Here is a 12,880-nt window from a genome sequence, read left to right as displayed (position 1 = left end):
TTGTTCATTTTTGTAGCATTTCTCACAAGTCAAATTGCATTATTTGTGTCTGCAGGCAGATGTTGGATGTGTGCCTGTGTTTTGGGACCTGCATGTGTGAGGATATGTGTGTCTGTCAAACCTGTTTTCTCCCTGTTCCACAAATCAGATGACTCAGTTATTACCATACCCTGAACACTGACCCCTATGAGTTGCCCCAATTTAAAATGTTCTGTTTTGCTTTGTTTCAGGGTCCAAATGATGCACTTGGCATCAGCATAGCAGGAGGAAGGGGAAGTCCATTGGGAGATATTCCCATTTTCATCGCTATGATTCAAGCCAGCGGTGTGGCCGCACGGACCCAAAGACTCAGAGTGAGTAGGGGGGTCCTCAATATTTCCTGTTTTATCTGCCATGTGTCCCACAGAGTCTCAAGCACAGCTGTATATGCTATCACTTTGATAATGGCTCATAGCATATATGTACATGCTTTTTATGTAAAATCAAAACAAAAATAACCACAAAACCAAATCTGCCCTTCTCTTGCCATTTTAATTAAACTGTGTCTTGGGATAATGGCAATTGTTGCCTATATTGGAAAAGTGATGTTAAGAGAAAGAACTTAAATGCATTTGCAGTGGTCTTGGAATGTATATGTTCATCCAGACCCAGGAAGGACAGCAACAAGCTCTCTGGAAACTCGCAAGGATTTTGGGAACTCCAGACTGGGCATCATTTAGAGCTCAAACAAAGTAGAAATCAGAGCAGAAATTATTTTTTTGATCTTAAGGCCCTTAGAAAGAAACACCAAAATAAGGCACTTGTGTCAGACCCACAGCATATGTGGGTTTCCAGGGATGACTGTGGTGAAGACTTCCAGTTTTTGAATGAGTTTCAAGGAATCAAAAGTATTGAAAAGAACTTATTGTGCAGATCCAACTATTTTGGCCCATGAGATTCATTAGGACATGCTGCTACATTTGTGCTGTGTCTCCAGTAGAATTAAACAATAGCACTGAGTGCCAGGGTCAAGATCATTTTTATGTCGAAGAAGAAGAAATCATCCAGGTTAATCAGATTAACATCAGAAGTTCCTACTTTTCTATACAACATTCAGCAAGTACTTACACAGTCTGGAAGAATATGAACTTGTCTGCATATTCAAACACAAATGAATCTTTTCTGGATGGGAGGGCAGCAGTGAAAATCTCCCTCTCTCTGCTTGCAAATGGAAAGAGTAAAATACAATTCATCTTTGTTTCTCTGATCGTATTGTTAATTTTAAAAAATCCTTATTGTTCTTGCTCTGAAGAATGGGAAATGATCACTAGCAGTGCAGAATCCTCACAAAAGGGATCCTGCAAAAGAGAAGTGTGACTGTGCAGTGCCAAGTTCACGAGGAATTTTAAGCATTCTTAATTTTAATTTTCCCTAATGGTAGTAATTTTCCATTACTGTTGTACTTTTAGGTTGGAGATCGGATTGTCAGTATTAATGGGCAACCTTTGGATGGGCTGTCTCATGCAGATGCTGTTAATCTACTAAAGAATGCTTATGGGAGCATTATCCTGCAGGTATGGTGATAAATTGAACATGCAGCTGCATCAGGGTAGATAAATGGCATTGAGGAATAAAAAAACCCCTGAGCATCACTGGCACAAGGCATCACAGAATTGCAGGGTGATTGCTGATGGGAATTACACAGAATGAAAGCAAGAAATCATTTCCATTCAAAAATTCTTTATTGCCATTCATGCAGGCTGTGAGCATGATTATATAAAGCGTAACAAAGAGAACAAAATAACTTGTTGCTACACATGATAAATCAACAAGCTTCCAAGTTGTGGGTTTTTTTTAATTTGAAGTTAACTAGGAACAAGAAATTCTGTGTGTGTGTGTGTGTGCATGATGTAACAAGACTGGAACCCAACTGCCCACAGTGATGGTTTCCACGTTCTTGAAAGAAATTCGAGAAAAATTATAACATCATCATTAAGGCAGTGCTACCTAAAATTGAATATTCTACAGGTAATGAATAAAAACACTCCAGAGAGAAAACAGTGCTGTCACTGCTATGTTTCTTCTACCACAGTGGTTCTAATTGCTGTCTGCCAGGATATTCATGCACAGTTTATTTTTATGTTTACACAAGGAAATGGGAAAAATACTTGCCAGATAGAATTCAAAATTCTCCTCATTTTATTGTAACAATTGGAAAACAAGCTGAAGACACTGCTAAAATCTACTCTAATTCTCTTTATCATCACAGCATTTTGGATTGGAACACATCCTGAGGGATTTTTGCAAGCTTCTTGCTTGCATTACAACACAAATAGGAAAAGAAAAAAAAAGAAAAAAAGGGGGGGAAGGGAAATTAAATGATGATAAACTCAGTTTTAGACCTGCTTATTCTTTGTTTTGTCTGTCCATGAACTGCTGACCCAGTAAGTGATGAGCCAGTTCCAGAGCAGATGGTGTATTTGTGTAGTTCCATTGAAGTCAAAGGAAACACACAGATATGCCCCAGCTGAGGATTCTCTGTTAAATTATAGTTATCATATTGTTACTAACGTTGAGTAATTTCACTTTCCATGTCAACAGTATTCCCTGAATAGAAAATGAAAGCTTGCTGCAGAACCCAAAATTGCTCATCTTGAAAGCTGTAATGCAGCATACTGCACCTCATCAAGGATTTAAAAATATTCCTGATGGAGCACACACATAAACAAAGAGGTTCTTCTAGAAATGTCTTGGTTTTTTAGTTGACTGTTTTTCTTCCGCATTTTTGCTCTCTGGCTTAAAACGAGCCCAATAGTCTTTACAGATGATACAGGTTTATTCTGATAGAGTCGAGTCTATTTTCCTTCATTAAAAATCTGTTCTATGAAGGTGGGATGTTGTATTTTAATACTGGGAGTAGTGTTGAGGCCCTGCCATAGTGTGGTGATGCAGTTGCCTCACACACTAACCACAGGAACTTCTCAATCACCAAATTGCTCTTTTTTATTAAAACAATCTAAATGGAATAATCCTATCATTGTGATAATCATGACTGATGTGTCATTAAGTAATTCTGTTTATTATCAGGTTAGACCACTTCATGGCAAACTGCTTTGAAAGGTCAGATAATTGCGTTCAGTGGTGTGGAAAGGCTTATTATGGGAACGTCCTGGGAAGGATGGTAAAAGAGTTTGCAAATGCTGTTTGCAAATGGGAGATTAAGGTCTCAGGGGAACAATCATCCCTTTCGGCTGTTTTGATGCTTTGGTTTAATTTAATTTCTTTTCTGCAGGTGTAGTAATGAGATAAGGGGAAGCTTTTTTACAAGGTTGTTGAACTCTGATACGTTCTTACTGCCAGCTGAAGATTTTTGAATATAGATTTATTTTGCCCACGTTTTATTGAACAACAAAACACGACAAATCCTGGCTGGCATTCCTTACCCTAATGCCACAGGAAGAAACCTTAATGGTGTCTTTGGTGGCTGAGCTAGGTGCAGCTCTCATCTGCTGGACCGCTTCATTTAGGGTATCCTGGAACCTGGGTCCTGGGATGCAAAATTCGCATGAGAACCTCTTGGCTCTATCACCCTCTTGGCTCCAAGTCATTCAAAGGAGGGAAATATTGTTATGGAAGAATTGTGAGCATTCGTTTAAAACGGGGGATTTATAGAATAGGTTTTTTTACTTTGAAAAGGTACATTTTCCTTAAGCCATGTTCACAGCAACTAGCGGAAAAAGTACCTTTTCATTTTGATAAAATAAGGCCATAGCTAGCTAGAGGATATATTGGAAATATATTTCCTGGCTGTTTTTCACTGTCTCTGAGCTGAAACAGTAAGTGTCAAGCAGAGAAGAATATCTCTTCAGAGGGAGATGGAGTTAGGAGATAACTACAGCATGTAGTTGTTGGGAAATTGATGTCCTTTCAACTGTAAATACTTCAAATCCAAACCACTTCCTGGTGGTCTCTTTAAAATTTTTCCAGAAAAAAAGCAAAGGCTAAAAAATTAGCATCAATGCAAGGTAAGTGCCAGTGCCTCACCACCCTCATGGGGAAGAATTTCTTCCCAATATCCCATCTAATCCTGCCCTGTGGGAAGCCACTTCACCTTGTCCTGTTACTCCATTTCCGTGTCCAAAGTCCCTCCCCAGCTCTGTTGGAGCCCCTTTAGGCACTGGAAGGAGCTCTAAGGTCTCCCTGGGTGCTTCTCTTCTCCCGTCTGGACACCCCCAGCTCTCCCAGCCTGTCTCCATTGAAAGATGCTCCAGCCCTCAAAGCATCATTCATCATGGTTTCAGAATAATAGAAGAACCAGAATTGAGAAGTTTAACGATCTAGTTTGTTAAGTTCATGCTAAAAATTGCAGAAAAGTTGAAACCAAGGATGAATTTGTTCCCTACTCAGTGAACAAACCATCTGAGGTATTTCAGGGCCTTTATCCAGTAGCCCTTGGATCTCAGTATTTTGTTAAAGGTTATGGTGGTCTCTGTGGGAGACCTTTACTTTCAAGCCCAATCCTGGACCCTTTGTGTTGACTCTATTTCCTTGACAAAGTAACCTCTTTCTCTGGATTATCTGAAAGGGCTGTTCCCTCTGCTCAGCACCCAAGTGATGGTCATATGAAGGCAAGAGGAAGCTTCACAGCAAAGTTTACATTAACCCTCAGAAAGGTGGCTGCTATAAAGTATGGAATTAGTAGATTTAAGAGCGTAGGAGTTGTATTTAAAATTTGCTTGCAAAAAAGTCAACAATTGATTTTCAGAATGTATCAGCTATTTCTGCATAATTAGCCAACATAGTTTTGGTGCTGAGTGAATTTACATTGTATTTCCTTGATCCTGCTGCTCAGGTCGTGGCTGACACCAACATTAGTGCCATTGCCACCCAGCTGGAGAGCATGTCTGCAGGGTGCACCCTGAACTCATCCTCGGAGCATCCTTCCGAAGATCCTGAGTAAGTCCATACTCCCCTGCAGAACTGAAGTGGATTTCATGCAAGGGAACAGCCTGGAATGGTGCAGGAGGTCTCTCCCGTTGCTTCTCTCTCTAATTTTCCATCACCTTTAAAATGAAAACCGTGACCTTCTCCACATGGGCTCGTGTCTGTCTTCACCCGCTGACAGAATACGCTTGAGTAAATAAGCACAAAATGTCAAGGAAAAAAGTATCTCCTTTCTTTTCCAATGTTTGCTGACATAGTAGTTCTGCCCTTGTCTGTTGGCTTCCTTGTCTGGAAGGAGTTAAGATTATAGCAATTTGAAATAATTTGTTATTGGCACACTGAGAAAAGATGTGTTAAAAAAGCCTTTCAAAACATGTCCCAGAAATTTCTTTGTCTTTTGAATCTTTTTATCTTTACAAATCAAAAAAATATGATTAAAACAATTTCTACTTGTAGCACTTGTGTGTGGTGATGGAAGTTAGAGATCCAGCCCTCCCATGCATCGTTCTCCATCATGTGCTTTTTAGGGCAGCTTGTAGTTATCATTTTGAAATTCATTTGATCTTCATTTCAGTTCATCAGCTTCATTATGTTCTGCATTTTCATTCTTTGATTCATTCTATTTATTTTAAGAAGCTGAGATGCGAGTTGCTGCCCTACCTCAGGGGATTTGAGTATAAAAGTTAAGCTATTTATGCTGCATTCTCTAGTCTTACAGTGTGAGATACTGTTTTTATTGCTGCTCTCAAAGGAGAATTGCTTGCTTCACAAAAGGATTTGTATTCTTTTTTCATATCAAAACAGTAAGGAAATTTGGATGTGCAAATATGAAGCAGAATTAGGTAGTTGTATGTATTTAGTGCTAACAAATGCCTAGATAATAGTCAGATTAGGCCGCACCCTTAGATGAGTGGAAGACGCCAAACAGCTTTCACAGAATTAGAATCAGTTAGGTTGGAAAAGCCCTTTGAGATCATTGAGTCCAACTATTCCCCAGCACAGCTAAGGCCACCACTGACCCATGTCCCCAAGTGCCACATCCACAGGGCTTTTAAATCCCTCCAGGAATGGGGACTCCACCACTGCCCTGGGCAACCTGTTCCAATGCCTGACCACCTTTAGTCGACAATAATTCTTTCTACACATGTAGAACTTACTAATTTCAAATTTGAGATGGATCTATTCATATGAATGGTCTAAATTCCAAAAAAAACCCCTTCCTTTGCTCAACATAGACCATGAAAGTCCCTGAAAAGTTCACAAGGACAGGGGATGTAGGTCAAATATTGGCTGTTAGGAAACAGCCCAAAGAGCCTGGGTAGAGCTGACAATATAAACAGGAGTGATCTTGGCTGCATCCTGTTAGACTCTTTCCTCTTGCAGTTTCCACTTAGGCAGAGGAAAGATGACAGAAAAGAAAGCAATCTCTTTATTACAGGCAGCGACTGTAGATCAGGGGAGTCTCACTTCTGCCTCAGAGATAAGTGCTCTTGGTGAGCTCTTATTAAAAATAAGCATTTTCCAAGTGAGGAGCTGAGGCACGCAGAGCAATGTTTCAACTCTGAGCTGTGCAGAAGTGTTTCAGTGCAGGGGTCATGGTTTGTGACTGTGTGAAAAAGTTCGTGATAGATGAATGTCTCTGTAAGTGTTCCTTCTACTTAAAGTCCCCAGAGACAGACATTGCTGTTCTAAGTGATATTTATTGTGTTTTCAGAGCACATCAACCTAAGATTATTACTTTGGAGAAAGGCTCTGATGGACTGGGATTTAGTATTGTAGGGGGGTATGGAAGTCCCCATGGAGACCTACCCATTTATGTCAAGACTATATTTGCCAAGGTATCTTTTATTTTTGTTTTCTCTGTATCATCTTTAAAAACAAACCTAAGATTTGGCTTGGGTAATATATTATGTAGTAGAAAGCAAAATGTACTGTCTGAGTACATTGATGTGAGTTAGCGGACCCAGAACTCACAACTGGCTTCTCAGTTTATATTTCATATTCCTGATGGCTGAAACAAGATACTTTATCTCAGCAAAATTGCTCTGTGTACTTGGGAAACTTGGTTTTGTACATTAAAATATTTATAAGGCAGTTTTCTATCTGTAAATCTCAAAATGCCTTCCAAGAGGTATGGAGGTATTATTTTTGTCATTGTGCAGGAGGGAGGCAGTTGCAGAGATGCTGTATCTTGGCGGATGAGTTTCAGCTGAAAAACCAGGATTAAACCCATCTCTGACCCCAATCCTGAGTGTCTGGGGAGGATTGGGGGTCCCTGCCACGTACTTCAGAGGCTCTGGCCCCCAAGGCTGAGGAAGACCCGTAGTACAGCCCACCCCAGCCCCAGAGTAGAGGAGGGAGAAGTGCCCCTTTTCCCACCCATCCCTTTGCTAGAGATGAGCTCAGTGTGGGCCAGCAAGATACATCTGGTATGGCCACGTGAAGGGAATTGTGGAAATGGGAAGACAGTGGGAATTAGGTATCTTTCGCCCAGAGTCACTTGTCCAGTGACTCATTTGTGTCAGCACTTGTGGCAGGGTAGATGATATAATTGAGAAAACTTTGTCTGAAAGGGGAGTAGAAGTCTTCTGCTATTCTGGGGCTCAAACCACAAATATCTTGTCTTTTTACAATTTTCAATTATTAAGATATTGTGTCTTTTAACTGATCCTTAGGGTTACAAGTTTCTAGATCTGAGTATGGCTGAGAAACCCTAAATGGAAGCTAAATTTACTGCAGTGGGGCCTTGGAGCAGAAGCAGACACTGTGAGCCAACCTCTGGGCAGGCAGAGCTTGGGATTTAGATTAAAGAGCTGCACTCAGGCCTCTGAAGGAGAACAGCCGTTTGTAAAGCTCAGTGGAAGCTTCTCAGGAGCATCATAGAATTGTTTACACTGGAAAAACCCTCTAAGACCATCCAGTCCAAACCTCTAAATGGCACACCTTGAGGCCGTTTCTTCAGCGGAGCCCAGTTCTGTCTGGGTTGAGGGCAGTGGCCAAGTTGTTCTGCTGCACGAGCTTTGTGTCCCTCCTCCTCCCCACTTTTTAACCTGTTCCTCAGCCCTCAGTGTGGAGTACATTTAAATGCTGCTTTAAGAAGCCTCTCCATAACCATAAAATCTAGAGCACTGCCTTTTTCCAGGGGTGAGCCAATTCTTTTCCGCCCCAGGGTTGGGTCTCAGGGTGAGCCATGAGTTGAAGCCCTTACAGGGAACCCTCAGCACTGTCATTTCACCCAGGCATGGTGGGATTCCCAGTGCTCCATCCCTCCTCATTCCAGCCAGCATTCCAAGGGGCGGGAGGGCTCCGTGTGCTGCCGCTGACGCCTGAATTTGCCGTTGCAGGGAGCAGCTGCGGATGATGGCAGATTGAAACGCGGAGACCAGATCGTGGCGGTGAACGGGGAGGCTCTGGAAGGCGTCACCCATGAACAGGCCGTGGCCATTCTGAAGCGCCAGAAAGGAACTGTGACATTAACGGTGTTGTCATGAGTGTCACTGCGCTCATGGAGAGAAATACAATTATTTTAGAGCATCAGTAGAGCTATAATAACCCTGCTCAGCCCTGATGTAAAGCAAACCCTGGCAAAAATGAGTCAGTGTTCCCCCTGTTGCCAGGCAGGGTAGTGTGAATCTCCAGCTTCATTTAGCCTTCCACATTTATCAGCCTTTCTCCCCGCCCTCCCCGACTTCTGGTGGCTTTTGAGGTTTCTCTGGACAAGTTTAATTAAGAAACTTCAAAGAACAATATCCGTTTTACTTTATTTAATGCATCAGTTTATCCCCACTAGTCTGAACCCTGGTTGCAACTGCTGAACCTGGAATCAGTTCACACACAAAAGAGAATTTAGATCATCAACTGATCTCATCTGATGAGCAGAAATAAATGCCGAGTGACTTGTCATCTCACTCATGATTTACTTATGCTAATTGTTCTTTCAAGTATGCCAGAAAACATTAGCAATGTAATTAAATTACCACTGTTCCAAATGATGAAATATCAAATTCTCCTCTGGGAAATTATTTGTGCTCGGCACAGTAAGTCTGATAGTCAAATGTGAACTTCTCATGTTTATCTCTTTGGGTAGGTCTATGGAAGTTAGTCAGAGGTAATTACTGTGATGTGTCAATTTGCAGCCTTTAGCATGAAAAATAAACAAGGGGAGAGGGAAATTTATTTTTTTAGGCTTTTAAAATGTTTGAGCCTTTTCAGATATTTAGGCAGCATGAACAACAACAGCGCAGCTCATTCTATTCTAATTATATTTTTTAAGAAGAAATGTGCTGATATATGCCAGGCATGTCGCATACAAAGGCAGTTGTTGTCGTGCCAAGTCGCAGCATAATTGTTCATCCTGAAACTTCAATGAAGACAAAAAGTTTGCTTCGGGAATGTGATCTCGTAATTCCAGGAATGGTGGTGAGCAGTGCCTCCGCACGTTGTCTTTAAGGCTCCGTGAAGTTCATCCAAACCAGCAAACTGACATTTCCAAGGGTTTCCCCAGGATCAGATAGAGCAGGAAGAGGCTTTCACAGATCACAGAGGATGCTTTGCTCTTGGGGCTGCTGGAGTTTGGTTTTGGATAATCCCAAGCACCACCAGGCAGTGATGAGATGATCTCCCAAAGCCGGCTGTGGCAGTTTAGGATGCTGTTCCTCAGCCCCCCCCAGCGAGCTGGACAGCGCAGTCAAAGCCCTCAGCTATATTTTGGGTTTAAGCTAAGCTAGGTTCAGTGTGCTGAAGCCCAGAAGCCTTCCTAAGGCTGGTCCTGCTCTGGACCAGTCTCAATATGGAGGTGGGATGCAGGAATGCTCATCCAAAAATTAGCAACTTCATTCTGTGTCACAGCTATTCCTGCAGTGATTATCTGACCGTGGCCTTAGTGATTGAGCAAATGAATTTGGCAGGCACATTCATGGCAGTGCAAGGCATTATGGGTTAATCTCCCCATCCAGAGGAGCAGGAGGGTTTTGGAAGAAGCAGCCCAGTCTGATTTGGACTATTTGGTATAATTTATAATTATGATGTAGCTGGGAGAAATGATAGGGGAGGCGGGGTCAGAATTGGCTGCTCATTTTGTGTGAAAAATTCCAGGAATTAAATGGATAGAAGATTCAAAATCTGCACTATAATAACTGAGTGATGCAGGGGTGTGTTAAAGGTACAGTTGTTCTGTGTGTTTTAGTGGTTTTTTCCCACTTTTACATCCCAGGACAGGTCCTGAAGCGAGGTGAACTACACTGAGACAGGGATGCTGCAATTAGCTGTCATGGAAAAGGATTTTCCTTATTTCATTGGAAAGTTTTCCATAACTTTAGGTAATCACAAAGTGCATTTAGCCTGCTGGAACCATTGGTGGGTATTCCCTTAATAGTGCCTGGAAGAGACTTCTTGTTTTCTGTGGATTCCCACTGTCCTATATGATTTGCCAAGTGAAGTGTTAGTGGAATCTTGATTGTAGATGCACAGAAATATCTTCAGATGTAGCAAATTGGGGGAATTTTTAACAAACTGCCTTTGGTTGCAGAAGTATCCAGGGTATGCAGGAGTTAAAGGTGAGGTGTGAATAGATATCCTCAGAAAACATATGGAATTTATCAACCAAAGGGAATGATTCCTCCGTCCTGTGTTTTTATAGCTGTTGCATTCCGACTTTAGGATGTTGCCACATTTAATCAATGAAGTTTTAGATGGCTATTTATTAGCCCATGATGCACATACAGTTCATATACATAAATAATAGAATTTATGGGCTGAGATATTTTGCACTTCTCGTTGCTCAGAAGGAGAGAGAACATTTTCTGCTTCTTGTAATTTGCACTTTGTGTGTTGAATATATTACTGCCAAAAGTTATCTTGCAACTAATTGATAAACCAGTGACCATGCGGAGAAGCGTGTGCGCCATGTACAGGACCAAGTCAGATAATTAAATTTGCATTACGCTTGTCTGGGGTGAGGTGTTCTGGTTTGTTTAAAACTTTATTTCTGCGCAAGGGAAAACAGCAATTAAACTTCCTGATTGTATGTTTATGTATATCAGTAAAATGAGACGTTTTATGACTTCAAAGATTCTAAATAAAGCTCAGTTACGTAAGTAGTTGTGCACTTACATTATTTATTTTTTTTAATTTAATCATTGTTAAGAGCTATTGCATGAGATGTCTTTCTTTGCTGTTCCAAGTAGGGCTGTGATTGCTTTTCTCAGGGAGCAGGAGCAGTGGTCACTGTCAGAGCAATGAGAGACAGTGGTGCCAGGTAGAAGGATTGTTCCCAACTGAGATGATCACATGGAGCTATCCCTGCACACCTGTCCTCCATCAGGAATGTACAGCCACCCATCTAGGTTAGTTTTTAATCACGGGGACACCAAGAACAGCTCAGGTGGGAGACTGAGGGTCTGGTGGAGGCAGCAAAACTGGGAGATGAAGGTGCTGCGTGATCATAATTGTGCCAGGAGGAATCAAAATCGACACAAAGAATGCTCACAGGAGGAGCATCTGTACCACAGGCATCTTGCAGCCCCTCAAAGGTGCCATTCAAACACCATTTTAATTGATATGTCGAATCACAGTCATTTAGGTTGGAAGAGCCTTCTAAATCCAGCTGTTCCCCCAGTATTGCCAAGTCCACCACTAACCCATGTCCCCGGGTGTCACATCTACATGGCTTTTGAATCCCTCCAGGGACAGGGACTCCACCACTGCCCTGGGCAGCCTTGACAACCCTTTTTGTGAAGAAAATTTCCCTGATATCCAATCTGAACCTCCTCTGGCACAACTTGAGGCTGTCTCTTCTCATCCTAAGGGTTCTTCTGCTTTGGTTTGCAGACTCAGCTGTCAGAGCCTTTACTTTCAGAAGGCCCAGGTGCTGTTCACAGTTCCTGCATCAGCTTCCTCATCTGGAGAAGCTGCAGTTCACAACGACACCATCAAGGACATCATTGACATCACCAGGAGCCATCTTAGGGCTGCTCGCACTTCTTGGTCAACTCATAACCAAGTTATGCTGATGTTTAGACTTCTTCCAAAGGCTGGGATTGAGCTGCTGTGAGTTTTTGTGTCCTCCCCACCATGTGAGCTTGCCAGGGGATGTCATCTTGTCCAGGTATGATCCCTTCAGCCAAGCACTGAGCTTTGGAAGCACCTGTTGAGTGCAGCCCAAGTCGGTGCTCGGGGCAGTGGACCATCGTGGTGGTGGGTGGGCTGATGGGGACAGCAGGTCAACTTGGAGAGACTCCCTCACATTATGCTGCTCCATAAGGAATTGCTGTAATGCCTCTAAATTCCCTGTAATTAATCACATGGCGATTACCACCCTGGAAGCGTGACATACGTAGAGCCTGTTGAGGTAATGTGATTATGCTGAGATGGAGCAGTTAGTGTCCCTTTGCCTGAAAGAACTGCAATGAATTAATTTAATGTCACACGTGTATAAAACATCAGGTTTTACAGGTGTGCTGAGCATTGATACATAATTCCATTATCATCTTTCTCCACGGCTTCACACGTCAGTGTCCATAATTCAACTGTATTTACGTCCTAGTTAAACACTGTCACAGTCCTTGTTGTCCCTCTTAGGAGCAATGGACATTTTGTTCCCTAATGTGCACATTCCTGTGATAGCTGGACCTTTTAGGATGGCAACAAATCAGAGAGATCTGTGTTCTGCAGCATCCCAAATGGAAAAGGAACAAGATCACCTTGACTTTGGTTTTAGACTTCTCCAAGCAGGCTCTGAGGGCTCTGCTGCTTTTCCAAATCTGGTGGGGTTGAAGCAGAGTTTATTCCCAATTCCTGCACAAAAAAGAAAAATATGCAGTGGCAGCATAAACTCTTTATTCCATCTTCATTTAGACTCGCAGAATCCCAGAATGGTTTGAGTTGGAAGGTACTTTAAGCTCATCTCATTCCAATCCCTTGCCATGGGCAGGGACACCTTCCACTAGACCAGGTTGCT

At 42.2% G+C, this 12,880-nt stretch overlaps 2 protein-coding genes across 8 annotated transcripts in view; one reads left to right on the top strand and one right to left on the bottom strand.

Moving 5' to 3' along the window:
* The window catches only part of PATJ (PATJ crumbs cell polarity complex component), a 145,277-nt gene extending 134,256 nt beyond the window's left edge, over positions 1-11,021 (top strand). For 5 of the 7 annotated variants that reach the window (XM_064665021.1, XM_064665017.1, XM_064665020.1 and 2 more), the window contains 6 exons: positions 231-353; positions 1,449-1,553; positions 4,832-4,935; positions 6,638-6,761; positions 8,268-10,189; positions 10,226-11,021. In XM_064665021.1, coding sequence (XP_064521091.1) covers positions 231-353; positions 1,449-1,553; positions 4,832-4,935; positions 6,638-6,761; positions 8,268-8,414 — 603 coding nt within the window. In that variant the 3' untranslated portion in view covers positions 8,415-10,189; positions 10,226-11,021. The remainder of the gene's footprint in view (positions 1-230; positions 354-1,448; positions 1,554-4,831; positions 4,936-6,637; positions 6,762-8,267; positions 10,190-10,225) is intronic. The other 2 variants (XM_064665023.1, XM_064665022.1) reach the window with 1 other exon arrangement.
* A 1-nt stretch (position 11,022) lies between these two features.
* KANK4 (KN motif and ankyrin repeat domains 4) overlaps positions 11,023-12,880 on the bottom strand; it is a 29,316-nt gene continuing 27,458 nt past the window's right edge. The window contains exon 10 of the mRNA XM_064665033.1: positions 11,023-12,717. Within this exon, the coding sequence (XP_064521103.1) occupies positions 12,637-12,717 (81 nt within the window). The 3' untranslated portion in view covers positions 11,023-12,636. The remainder of the gene's footprint in view (positions 12,718-12,880) is intronic.

Source organism: Pseudopipra pipra, chromosome 9 (assembly GCF_036250125.1).
Source record: "Pseudopipra pipra isolate bDixPip1 chromosome 9, bDixPip1.hap1, whole genome shotgun sequence".
Lineage (NCBI taxonomy): Eukaryota > Metazoa > Chordata > Aves > Passeriformes > Pipridae > Pseudopipra > Pseudopipra pipra.
The sequence above is the reverse complement of the archived record's forward strand: the minus strand, read 5'-3'. Positions and strand labels throughout refer to the sequence as shown.